At 41.0% G+C, this 14,234-nt stretch overlaps 1 protein-coding gene across 1 annotated transcript in view; it reads left to right on the forward strand.

Moving 5' to 3' along the window:
• The first annotated feature begins 1,933 nt into the window (after window positions 1-1,933).
• The window catches only part of LOC124414603, a 35,504-nt gene continuing 23,203 nt past the window's right edge, over window positions 1,934-14,234 (forward strand). Inside the window, exon 1 of the mRNA XM_046895584.1 lies at window positions 1,934-2,326. Within this exon, the coding sequence (XP_046751540.1) occupies window positions 2,275-2,326 (52 nt within the window). The 5' untranslated portion in view covers window positions 1,934-2,274. The remainder of the gene's footprint in view (window positions 2,327-14,234) is intronic.

The following is a 14,234-nucleotide window of genomic DNA, read 5'->3' on the forward strand; positions in this document are numbered from 1 at the left end:
CAACTGAAACTCCTACTACAACTGAAACTCCTACCACAGTCGTCACAACCGATTCCAGTGGTAAGTTTAATTAGTATAACTCTAGACACGCTTGATAGAAAAATCTATTTGTAATGCTTCTACCACAATATGGGTTCAATATTTCCACAGTGTTACTGCACCATGTACTTATTGGAAAATCTTGTCCGCGAAGAGTTCTGTTCTAATAATTTCAAATATTCTTCTATTTCAGAATCCTCCGACTCGTCTTCCTCCGATGGTCCCGGTTGGTCATTATGGGGCGCGATTGTATCATCTGGTAAGTAGATGTCAATAATACTCGTTGGACTATTGTTTCTAAATCAAAACGTTCATCCTAATTCCGTAATGGATTTGAACTCGTACTAAGATAAACTCATTCCTCGTTCATAAGCGTTATGACAATTCCTTAAAATCGATAAAATTCTTGAATAATTTTCAATACTGTTCACCGTTTGTGGATCATTTACTGAAAAATCATGCCCAGCCTTTCTAGACATTTTTTTGTTCCAGCTAAGACCGTTGCAGCGGTGGCTAAAGATACTTTATTCGACTGGTAATAGGCTTGGATCTTTAAATCCAATTTCCTAATTATTTAACTAAAAATTGTACTACCTATATGGAATAAAATACAATTCTATTTGCCTGGATTAAAACAGGATTATAGATGCCACACCGCATTCAAACTCATGTAGTACAGCCAAAGAAATTTTTAAACTAACAAACAAGATCATAAATCTCCCAAGATGGTAGTATATAAAATTATGTAGAACGAAATAAAACAACTATAAAAAATTCTTCCTCACATTAACCAATTATTCGTAATTGAAATAGTTTTATTCTCATTTAAGGAGACTCTGATCTACTTAACAATTATTTTGTCATCAGTTTTAATTTTGGTAAATCGATCTAATCGTCTAATTTTCGAAGAAATAAATACCTTGTCATTCATCGTGCGTGTAATGACGACATAACTCTTGCGTGAAAACAGCGAGACTTATGCTTGGTTCCCTGGTTTCTGAAGGTGCCAGTCGACGCGCAAACTCGGGAATACCGCGCAAACTCTGGAAACAGAGGTTGCCCGCAACGCTGATGCGTTAGGGGAAGTGGGACAGTCGTTCGCCGTACCTCGATCCCTGAACCTGCGTGCCCATCTCGCTGTCGTCGTCGCGTTTTCCACCGAACAGTAATTCGCTGGAAGCTGGAGATTATTGAATGTCAGTAGAGGACAAGGAGTCCGAGACATGATCCTGGTTCAGTGAAACGAAACCTGGTGAAATGAAGTGAGGGTGAATGATCGCCGTGTTCAAACAATCGAATCATTTGCTTGCTTCGAAGGCCTGCATGGTCTATTTTCGTGTCGATAGTTAAGACCGTTGAGAAGTGATTTTCGGTTTATTTTCAGATGTTCATTCACCCTAGATCGATTGTGGCTTGTGAATTTAGTGACCGAGTGTAAAGACCCTGGGATTAGTTCGCGAAGTTTCGGTCGGATTGAACAAGTCTCGTTCAATACTTTTCAGGTTCCTTCTACCGGTGTTTTTTGCAAACTGTCTTGACTGAATGTAATTCATGATGAATCGTCGATTGATCGTTCTATGTGAACTGCTGTATCGCAGTTTTCACTATTGCTTCTGATGACCCATGACGACAATGGTTGTGGTTCGATTATACATCGATTGATACAAGAATCACTCGAATACTCTTAGTAGATTTGAGGTACTATTAAGGATCTTTCACTTCATTTTGGTTCGGTTCTCAATTCTTGTGGCCGGTGAATCAATCGGTCAGTGATTGATGAAAACCCTACAGTGTCACGTGAGTCCTTTGTGATTAGATAGTGTATCAAATCAGAACGTGTCTCTTCCACGAGTCCTATTCACTGCGTGAAATTTAATTTTCAATCCTGATTTCAACCCCGAAGAAGTCCACGCGGATGATAAATCGCGGTGTTTTAATAATCGATGAAAAAAGAAGAGGAATTCAAAATTAGCGTATATTGAAAAGACTCAATACCATTTACTAGATACTAACTATAATGTTTCTCTGAGGACAAAAGCACCGAATCGACCAAGTTTCAGATTGAGATCTCAAATATTTATGTAAGAGCATCGGGAGCAGCTGACACGTCTCCAACAAAAATTATCAACGGGGAGAAATGACAGGTGAACTAGAAGTGAAAAGTTAAAATTGAGTAATAATACCTTGCAAAAACATACGTCGCGGACGCCGAGGGAACTCGTGCTATTCGCGAAGATGGATCACTGGAAAATGTTCGCTTTCTTTTTCGTCGGAAGTTTTTTTAAAGGTAAGTTTCATACCTTTCCAACCGTTACACCCCCTCGGAGTACCGAAATATCACCGTGAGGTGACGCTTAACACGTGACGCGTGTTAATTATGCTTTAACAAAACATAAAACTGCATGTTCATTTCTGAGACTAAATTGTAAAATATATCTAAAAATAAACTAAATTCGAGTAAGAAAAGCAGCGTCTAGTCGACTCCAAAAACGCACATCATTTGCCGCTTCGGTCAGCTGTGGCGTACCGGCGTATTAAATGTTCCTACTCTCGCATGTCGTCTGCTATATTTATCCATCCCATCGCTCTTTTTCATTGGTCAGTAAATTCCAAATCACCTGATTAACCGCGACGCCTTTGCCCGGTTTGCATAAAGGTACAACTTATACGAGCGTCATGCATTACAGAAGTGGGCGAAGAGCTTTTACAGCGCGATAATAACGGTTGTTCGAGAGATTATTATCTGCGGTTGAGTGCCGGATTTGATTTACCAACGAGCTTATAAAACCCAGCTATTTATTCGCACTCGGGGTGAGTCGTTCGCCCCGTGTTACGTCACGTCACGATGCTTTGCCTTACGCAACGTCGCGCCTCTCTCACCGACACGCGAAGCCCTTATCACCGATTCGGGGGGTTGAAAATACGGGGTGATAGAGGGGGGGGGGAGATATGCATAGGAAGGAAACGGCCCTTTCGATATATCATTTCTTATTGGCTGACGTAATGGTCGACGTATTGCTTGCGAGATATATTACCAACCGAACGAGACAAGATCGATCCTCCCACCCCTCAAACCATCCCCAGTTGCCTTCCACACACACGACACCGTCACAGGGATACCCGTACCTTTCGCTCCCTCCCGCGGGATCCTGCAATTTTTCATACAAATTCACGTGCCGATCGATAAATGTCCCAGTGACACGTGTTCCATGCTTCGAAACTGAAATCGCGAGTTTCTCTGGAATTTTTTGCTTCTCATTGTCTGATGTTCTGTTGTACTTGTTTTTTAAACTTTGTAGTGAAAATTTTCAGGCGGGGAAAGTGTGGCATGAATTGCAGAAATACAGTTTTTTGGCAGGTTTTTTTCTCTTTTACCCTTGATGGTCGATTTCAGTTTTACTAAATGGGTGCTGAAAACGTGAATGAATCGAGGAATATTTCTACGTGCTGAATGTCAAAGTGATATGAAAGCGAAAGTATAAGATTGCCGTAATGAATAAAAATGTAAGAAGTCAAGAATAGATTGAATTACTCGAAACTCAACGATTCTCTTCACTTCACTTTTTTACATCTTAAGAATCTATACAATACATATTAGCGTTTTTCAAAATTCGATATTCTGGCTCTTTCACAACCAAATCCTCATCCACTTTCACTTCGACGCTTTAATTTAAATGCTTCCAATCAGTTGTCAATTTTTTTACCATCATCTCGATGCTTTCAGCATAAATCAGGTATAACTAATAATTTTATTCAGAATTTGAAATCTAATTCATTATCCACATTATTACAAAAAAAAAAAAAAAAAACGATCCGCCGAAGTTAAAAAGTTAGCTACATACTAGAAACTGTTTCAGAAATGTTGAATCGGACTTGGTACAATAAAATTGCTGAAACAATGAAAAATAAAAACCTGAATCGTACGAAATGGAAATTTCCTGCATGTAAATAAATTCAATAAAAAAAAAAAATGTTTTTTTCCGTTCTGTCTACAAGCATATAGTACGGTCTCTAACCAATTAACTCTGTCTCACAATTGTAGATCTCCGTGTAGATATCTTAGTGAAAACACAAATGAAAAAAGTTGCAAGTTTCTCGTGCGGTGATTGAAGAGGGAACAAGAGTCTCTCAAAAGTTTACAAGGGGGTTGGTGTACCCGAGGTTTTCCTACCCCTGGCTGTTTCCGGTGCCCGGCGTTAAAGTTATGCAGCTCGTTGCAAATGGCGGATTTTGAGAGTAGGAAACCGCGGACGAACGGAGTGTGACGGGAAGGATTGAATGTATTTTCATGGTTAAAGTTGGCAGCAGTTATCGGCACCCTTAAAGTGGTTAAAGTGGTTGAAGTGGTCCCCCGCGATTCGCGCGAGGAGCCCCGCGTAGAAGTCGCGTTACATGAAGTAGGAAATCCCCGACCCGGTCCATAAAGATTGTCTCTTAAAGTTCTCCTCCACCGCCGGAAGTTATATCTGCCGAACAAGATGTTCCTCGGGGAATTCCGGCCAGCAAGGGTCTCTATTCCTACACGACAACCGCCCCCCGGCTCCGATCAGGCCCCGCAATAAAATATACATTCCCTTAAGTTAACCGCCGCCGGTATGAAATAGGTTTATAAAAAAAATACCTTCTAGCGGAGTTACGATCAGCTGTGTGGCACCCCTTCAACCCGGTTCCCAATCCCGCCTCCCGATCCCCTTCCAAATATCCATTCAATAAAAACCCACCGGCAAATAATATTCCCAATCGTAATGCCGCCGGGACACAGATTGTTTTTGGTCTTCTTTTCCCTGTTCTCCATTTCCTCGGACCTCGTTTTTTTATACTAAAAATAATAAGGGATCAACTCATTTTACCCAAAGTGTTTTTTGAGTCTGCTGCGTTTGGAATAAATGCAATCGCTGAAAGATAAACGTTTTAAAAACGTTTTTCTACCCTTACCACTTGATAAAATATGGATTATACGTTAGTAGAAGAGTTTTAGATCCGAAGGAATCGATTATGCAGAGAAAAATAACTTCTTCACGTGTTGCAATCGATAAAAATAAATTCCGCAGATCTGAGGTATCCGTAATCGTTCGTTCTTTGGATCGCACGAAATTTTACACTCGGTTCGAAATTCATGGATTTTGGAATCGTAACGACAAGCCTGATGCTGACATACGTATAGCTAGAATATATTGATCAAACTCTCGCAGTCGATGAAAGATAAGAGCTAATTGCATACTGATAGGTGGAGTAATAAAGAGAAGGAGAGCTGAGACTGCGGGCCGTTAAAGATTGAAGAAATGATTGAAGGGGCGATAGAGTCTCGAAATGAGGTTTATTGGGCAATTAGAGTTCTCGCTGTGGTAACAAAAACCCCATAAATCAGGATTGATGTTATTAGGCACCTGCCGCTACTTAGCGCCTCGACGTTTCGCGCACTTAAATATGTATATATATATATATATACCTAATACCTATGCATAGGTACCTGCCGGGGGCCGAATAGCGCGCGCCATCCGCGCGTTGTGTCGTAGAAACTAATAAACCTGACATAGAAGTAATTGGATACGGTTCAATTTGAATACCCAACGGCACAATAAAGGGCTGCGAATCGAGCGAACAGACGCGCGTATTCTCATTGCCAGAGTGAGTCTGCGAATCGTGAGACCAGTTGCTGAATACGAAAATATTAAAATCATCCATGACCGTGCAGTTTGCGTAATTTGTGTGATTAGGACAATTGTGTGGAATCTTAAGTAGATTTTTCTCCCTCTAAACTGTTGAAAATTATTGTCTTAAATTCAGGCTGAAATTTTTTTCATTTTACTCAAATTTACAGGATAAGACACAAAACGTAATTTGAATTTAACGAATTCTGTAGTAAATTTATTGTGTGATTTTTCATTTGAATGAACAGTGTTTGGTATGTATGGTTAATTCAGTCTAACGTATCCGAACGAAACTTTCAGAAATTTTTAACAGTCTAGTTTGGTCTGTGGTATCAATAAATTGTCAGATTTTCGCCGGCCATGTACTTCGCAGGTGTTTTTTCGTTATGGACGACGCTTCGCAGAAACTTGGTAATTCATTTTCTAATTTTTTTGAAAATTCAGATCTTTCAACGGCACCGACTAAACAGCATCTGTGATAAAGTAAAAAGCTCCAAGAATTTCTCGATGACAGATGCGCCTGAAAATTCAATCTAACTTGTATTTCCCCCTTTCGCTTTGTCTTCAGTCTTGACAAACGATCGATAGATACCCACTTCGCCTCTGAGTTCCATTTATTTCGAAACTTTTGGTTTCCTTTATTGAACTCTTGAAGCTACTGAATTTTAATGACCTCAAGTTTGACTGTTGAACAGTGAAAGACAGTTTATATTCTCAGAATGCATTAAACATACAGGGCGTGGGAAGAACAAGGAGTTTATGAAAAACGATAAGATCACGGGTTCGTATAGTAATATAGCTTATTGAGGTGAATTTCATCGAATCGAATCGGCTCTTCTTTCAAGTAGAAGTAAGTCACAAACGCCGAAGAGCTACTGAATAAAACTAAGTGTTTCAACTCCAGTAATTTTATTTTTCAACTTCTGTGTGGCAACATTTTGTTTCATGGCTCACTCGGTATCTCTTTCGACACTTTTTCGTTCAGACTGCAGACCCGGCGTGTCGTTAAATTCATTACAAAGCATCTTAGAAATATTCTTCGGCTTATTACAGGGCTAGGAAACGGACTTAAGGTATTTGAATGGTGTGCTAACTGAAAATTAACGTCGGTTAGAATCCCTGTATTGGACACGACGAGGGGATGAGGAATATTGCGGGGTTGATGAGCCGGTTGAATTTGTCGAAAGGGTTTGAAGCACGCGTGACCTAACGAGCAAAGTTTAAAAGTCGGTCACCTGACGTGGGCGAATCGAGTTTCGAGCTAATTCTAGTTCGGGGATACGCGTATATGTGCCTGAGTAGAAATTTCCATTAGGCTTAGAGGAGGTCATGATCAGGCTCGCTTTGTCGCCTATTCAGGTACACATCAGGCTCCTTGATCAAAGCCTGTCCAGAAACGTAACTTCCGGTTCTAGTATGGCCTGAATTGGCTGAGTTCAGATGGGATGATCAGTCCCTGATTGGCGGTTCGTCAGAATTGGATCAGGAACTGGATAATCATGGTATTTTTATGGTAGATACAGGGCCGTAAAATCGTGGTGTTTTTATGTAAAATTATGAGTGGAAGTTATTCATAATTTTTTGTTTTCGAACACGTATTTTCGTAAATAAAAAATCTACAAGTATTTTTTATAGTAGCTCTTTGAAGGAGGAAGAAAAAGAATAAATTAATAAAGGTATGTACGTATCGCGTGCAGCTCGCAGTTGCAAAAATATCCAGAAAAAAATCTCTCAATCCGTAAAAAAAAAAAATTTAAACACCAATATTACTGTACAAATTATGGGATATATTATGAAATGGCCAAAGTATGGTATACATAAGGGGTATGGAACATGGACTTTAGTACCTGGTACGCGAGATCAATATATGGTACGATTCCATAATTCTGGTACGTGTTGGCAATACTGCTCATCAGGTGTTTATTAGGGCAGATTAATTCACTACCTGATCATCAGACTTTGGCATCGATTGTTCAGATTTATTGATTTCTGAAACAACGCAACGAATTATATAGTTTAATAGGTATGTATATGCAAAGCGAAGGCTACCAAAAATGAACAGCTGAAATCTATAGACAGATATCTCGTAGAATAATAAACTGTGTAATCATATTTCGTACGATCACACAGTATCAAAGTCATTTCATACTTTTATCACGAGAACGCCAACGACTTCCACGACGCCGTAGTCGAATTTGCCTGACCTGCGCCTGCTCAGGGCCAGATCAGGGACGACTTGCTTAGTTGGATATGTCTGATATCAAGCCACTCAGGGCCAGATCAGGAATGCCCTACTTAGTTAGATATGCCTGATATTAACCTAATCAGGGGTGTATCAGGGATTCCCTGCTTAGATATGCCTGATAATAACCTAATCAGGGGCATATCAGGGATGCCCTGCTTAGATATGCCTGATAATAACCTAATCAGGGGCATATCAGGGATGCCCTGCTTAGATATGCCTGATAATAACCTAATCAGGGGCATATCAGGGATGCCCTGCTTAGATTTGCCTGATATTAACCTAATCAGGGCCAGATCAGGAATGCCCTACTTAGTTAGATATGCCTGATATTAACCTAATCAGGGGCGTATCAGGGATGCCCTGCTTAGATATGCCTGATAATAACCTAATCAGGGGCATATCAGGGATGCCCTGCTTAGATTTGCCTGATATTAACCTAATCAGGGCCAGATCAGGAATGTCCTACTTAGTTAGATATGCCTGATAATAACCTAATCAGGGGCATATCAGGGATGCCCTGCTTAGTTAGATATGCCAGATATTAACCTGCCCAGAGCCATGCACATCAGATGTGGCTCAGTTAAGGATGCCTGACGAGAACCTGCCCAGGACCTGCTGGGACATCAGGCAAGCCTGATCAAATTTCTTCTCGATCAGGTACACACGTGCATAAGGTTAACAACAAACGTTCGAGGCATCGAGCACTGAGGCTTATTTCCTGGCTATCCGAAAGCCTCGTCGATGATTTACGGCTCTGGGTGGCTTAAAGCGTACATCCCGATCATCGAGGCACCGGGAATAAAGCGGAAGCATTCTTCAGACGAAAGTCGACTTGAACGCGATGCGTCACGCGGTCCTTCGATACAGATTCACGCAGCCAACCCTGCAGGGCGCCACCCGCGTTACAGTTTATCGCTTTTTCCCGAGCGGCGGCGACTGATGGCGAGGTATAAATATCGCGAAGCTTTTCATTTTTCCCCGAATTTCACCGTCTGCGCCACCCGGCAACCCGGATCCACGGTGCGAAGCGATAGCGGGGAAAACGCGACCCTGATACATCATATAATCCACTGGTCGACTGTGTACGCAACTTGCAAAATCGCCCCATGAGTCGGTTTACGCCTGTAACCGTCCCTCTGAATGATCGATCATCCCCCCACCCCCACCCCCACCCCCGCGGAAACGACCTGCGATAACAAACGGCAACGAAATTCCAACACATTCTTACTCACCGAACAATTCACTCTACGACCAACTCCATCTTTTATGTATTTACTCGCGATTTATTTCTATTCAATATGATATTAACGTCGAGCCACACGATCTGCGATTAGTTGCCAATTTCTGCAACAAATTCAAGCATCTACGCTCACCGATAACAACGGAATATGATCAGATAAATTTTCAAAGTAAGCTTACTTTTTCAATTTTAACAAAAAACGATCATTTCCAATCACGTTAAAAATACGAACCAAAAAAAAAAAGAAAAAAAATAACTCTTCTCTTTTTACCGCACATTTTTCCGGGAGATAAATAAAAGTCGGGGAAATTGTGTGTGTATATGGATAATAATGAATAACTTAACCCACACGTGTGGGGGTTGTATTACACAAAGAAGCCCTCCGAAGTATATATTCATGTTATGCAAATAAAAAACTTCCCTCCGTAGATCCATCTAATTGGTACGTACGTGCCTGGGGTTAATTAAGGGGGAAAAGAAATTATGCATCAATTTACTGATAGGTAGGATACAACACATAAACACAGGCAGTAGCCTCGTACTACAACTGTTATAGAAAAATTGTGGCACGCTCGAGGAAATTCTGAGAGTTGTTTGAGTAGCGGGAGGCCCTCGGTGAGTTGCGCTTTGACCTCAAAGTGAGTGAAAAAAGTTTGACTAAACAAAAACAAGAAAAACGAAAAAAAAAAGAAGAGAGAGTGAAAGTAGGTGAGTTGAAAAACAAGATCTATAGAGAGAGAAAAAAAAAATGTGAATAAAAAAAAGAAGAAAAAAGAGAAGAAAAAAAAAACGAAACGAAACGAAACACCGGAAAATTCGCGTGCAGAGGGAAATTCACCCGAAGCTCACTGCATGGGTCCGCCTGCCGTTTTACGCACTGAAATATTAAGTCCGGATTACGGTCGGTGGTTATACCGTGTCGCCTGTGTAACACGTGTCCACACCACTCCGCAGGATATTCTCATCCCTCCAACTGTGGTTTCTAAAGCCCCCAACTTCCATTTATCCTGCCCTTTGATCCACGGTAACGTCGACTCGTGGAAAACACACACACTGTTGCAGCCACTTTCTTCTACTCGATCTCAAATCCAGTGATGCAGCTCAGCGTATGATCCGGCCAGTCGATGTAATGTTTTGTTTATTTGTAAAGACGATACGGCAATTTTTTTCGGAAATTATTGTAGTGTGGAAATCGAAGATTACCTACAATGTCACCTAATTTCGTAGAAATATGAAAACTACTTTATGATTTAACGATTGTGTAGATAATTAGACCAAGAATCAAAGGATAGTTATAACGAACGAATATAACGAAGTCATTGTAAGTAAATGTCCTGTCAAACAGGATTTTGTACTTTTGTGTACATCAGTTGCCTGATGATCGCCGGCTGGGTCGAAACGTCGCTGTTCAGACCGTAGCAATCCTTACCTTTCCCATATCCGCTCGTACTTTGTAAACCATCTGATACCCGAAATCGTCGTTAACCGCAAAGATGGCGCTGATCGTTGGAAGAATAAATAACTGACCGGGAATCGACGCTCGGTTAGTCAGTCTGATTCGAGTCTCCGGCCATTCCTGTCGCGCTCGAAACTCTCTTGTTCTCTTCCTCTCCTCTCCAATTTAAACAGTAGATTCTCGCCAGCCGATCCAACCTCCGTAGATTCACGCCTTCGGCCTCTGAATCTCACGGCAGCTCTCCACTTGCGAGACACAACCATTGATCGTACACAAACACCTCATACACTCTTGACACACAACTTTACTACTGTAATAATAAGGAGTTTTTATGCCTCAGCGGCTTTTCCCCTGTGAGTCAATAAATTGCAACAATTTCTCTTGGCTCAATTGAGTATTTAGACAAATTTATTTCGTTCCATATTTCATCCTCCAATCCTTATTTCTTTTCCGAATGTTTTCCGACGATACATTTGCTCAGTGGTAGAGCACTGGTTTCATAAACCAGGGATCGCATGAGTTCAAACCTCACAGGAAGCACCAATCGCAGAGAAAAACAATATTTATAATGAAAATGTCTATCGTGAGAAAAATCGATGACAATCTTCCTTCGTCTTTCGATAATTAATTAGATGCGTCGTTCATCCATCCACGATTCGATCGGTACATTATGATTAACGACGTTCACCGTGCTCTCTTAGGAATGTTGTAAAAGCGATTCAGTGATAGTTTCCAGACACCAGCGCTCCACTTCAACCCCTTGCAGACGAACTGCAGCAATATTTCCAAATTGTAATATCACAATATAACGGCAGCCCGGTTCTTTATCAAGAGCAAAACATTATCGGTTGTTGCGGAATCAAATTTGTAGACAATATATACTTTTTATACTTCGCAGAAATAACGCGAGATGAAAGGAGCGGGGGTGAGTCGAAACGATCGGGGGTTTTAAACGACACTTTGCCATTACGCCGCCCCTCGACGCCACTGCACACCTTCTTCTCGAGTGCAGAGAATTTATGCAAATTGGAGAAAGCCATGCAGTGTTTGTACGGTGTACTCACCCCCCTCCACCCACCCACCCTCCTTCCCACGCCTCGCCTCGCCTCCAAAGTAACTACTAAAGTCAACTACGTATCGCCGAGACGTTGCACCGCCGTTAAGTCGCGTGTAGATGGGCTTCGTCTAGCCCTAGAAGCACCCCAGCCGGCTGCACGACACCCCCGGTTGGCTCTGAAATCGATACGAAATTAAGTTATTACACGTGCCGCTTCAAGGCAGCCTGCTCAAGTCGAGAATCTTATTCTCTTCTCTTCGAGCACCACCTTGAGTTCGTTCAACATTTTCTCAATGGGAATTTAAAATACAATCGATAGAGCGGCGGGGGGAGGAGGGAGGAGGGCGGGGTGGCGATCTCACGATCGTGTAGACAAGTGCGGTAAGTCGATGTAATCGAAGCACCGTTTCGTGCGTGAAGAAGTTTCTTCGAACTTTTTCTAACCTCTTGAAGTATGGTGGAAACCTGAGTTCCCATCTCGATTTTAACAAAATTTTTTAATTTATTTACTTTTTTATGTAGTCAGATCCAGTTGTTTGCACTTTTCAGTTACTTTAGTAACGAAGAAACATAACAATACAGTTTCATCAGCGTAATTGTTTATTATATAAAATTTATTAATAAACGAACTAAAAAAAAAAAATTACGTTGTTTGAGGAAAAATTTATTTTTCAAGAATCTATCCAAGGAAATGACTTGAAATTTGGAGATTATGGGTTGTTGAGGTCGCTGATTACGAATCCAAACACAGATTTTCAGAATTCGAAATGGTGGGTGTAATATGTGCGAATAGGATCAATTTTTATATTTTCAGTCCACCATATTGGATTCGCTATCCTGAATTTTGAATTTTTTACATCGGATTCGTTTTCAGCGATCGTTTTCGGCTTCAAGGAATTTTACTGCGTGGAAAAATGTTTGCATTGAAGGGTTAAGGCTGGTGAATATAGATTTTGACAGAATATTTTACGCTGTTGAAAGGTCACGTCTCATGTACGAAGAATTACAAACATGATTTCCGGTATTCTCTGAAGTGTTACAGTGCAAAAAAAAAAAACATTAGATGCGTATTCATTTTTTTTCACCATCCAAATTCGACCTTTCACTACCTAAAACATCGATACATTTTTGATAAAACCAATTGGATCATGTTCGAGATGCGAAGACTTGTCTTGCGAATCGTTGATATAATTCTGTGAAAACCGAGGCAACATTTGAAAACAAAGGCAGCTCTTGGAAATCCCTCGTATTTAACTGCGGTATAACTTCTCCTGCGAAGGTGGAATTGGGGTAGGAAGAGAGGGAAACCCTGTGAGAAGGAGAAACGCGGGAAGACCGTGAATTATGTTAAATGATTAACTCAGTGGTGAATATGCATGAGGTCTGTACCTACCAACTACGATTGTTGGCGAGCGGGCGCCTGGTTCGAACTTTGCGTTAAGTTTGCGCGCGTGTCTCAGAATAGGGAAGTAAATTAAAGGACCTATTCCACCCCGTCCTCGAAGCCGCAAGCTCCGGGACAGGAGCAGCCCTGCAGAATTGCGATTAAGGTGTAGGTACAAGCTTGCGTCGATGCGGCTTCAATCAGCTCGCAGAAATCGATTCGCAACCCTCACACAATGGGGCTGCAAAAGGAGAAACTTTGCGTTTGCAATCCTTCTCTTTACCTCACTCGAGACTTGACCAGAATGCACGCTATTGGAAACCTACGGTTAATCTAAGTTCTGCCTTCCGATATAAGGTTTCCGTGACGTTGTGCATGCCTTATTGTCTCTATAAATATTTTATTTTATTGTACTCTGACTCTATGTTGCTATTAAATACAGCTTACTGCAAATTTTTCTTCAATTTTGAGTAATAAACATTTGTATCAATCAATCAATTCTCTCTCTCTCTCTCTCTCTCTCTCTCTCTCTGTCTTTGTCTCTTCTTTGTATTTTCATTATCGACAATTTCTAAGCGTTGCCAAAAAGTTGCCACGGCATAATGAACTTGATATAATTATAATCAAGTATCTCATAGATCCTGAAGAACTTTAATTAAACTGCGTTTTACAATTTTTATTTTAGATATTTTTGTAAATACTGTCATATTTTTGTTATTATTTTTTGTACACAAGACGACGACCATCTTGTGGTCTTGGCCAAGCTGTAGTTTGTGACATTTGAACTCTGGACGTGTTCTTAGTTTATTATTAAACATCAAACTCGAAACTTCAAACTTTTATCTCTCTTGGTCATAGTTTTCTCGGTGGTTAATTTCACGCCGAGTGCAAGTCGAGGAAAAGCCGGATGAGAACGCGGGTGAAAGTCTTAACCGTCTACGAGGCTCGTTGTTTTTTCTTCCACATGCATCCTACGATCAGTTTTTCCAACTTCCTACTTGCGGAAGTCTTGTTTAGAAGATTGAGCCGAAGTGAACAGTCGCTGACGGTTTACGACTGTCGTAAACCCGGAACTAGCACAACCGTATATTCCACTCTATTACTTCGAAAACATTTATAGCGAGACTTTAGCGATGTTAATAAAGGATCTTTACTGCTCAGG

The sequence above is a fragment of the Diprion similis genome, chromosome 14 (assembly GCF_021155765.1).
Source record: "Diprion similis isolate iyDipSimi1 chromosome 14, iyDipSimi1.1, whole genome shotgun sequence".
Taxonomy (NCBI): domain Eukaryota; kingdom Metazoa; phylum Arthropoda; class Insecta; order Hymenoptera; family Diprionidae; genus Diprion; species Diprion similis.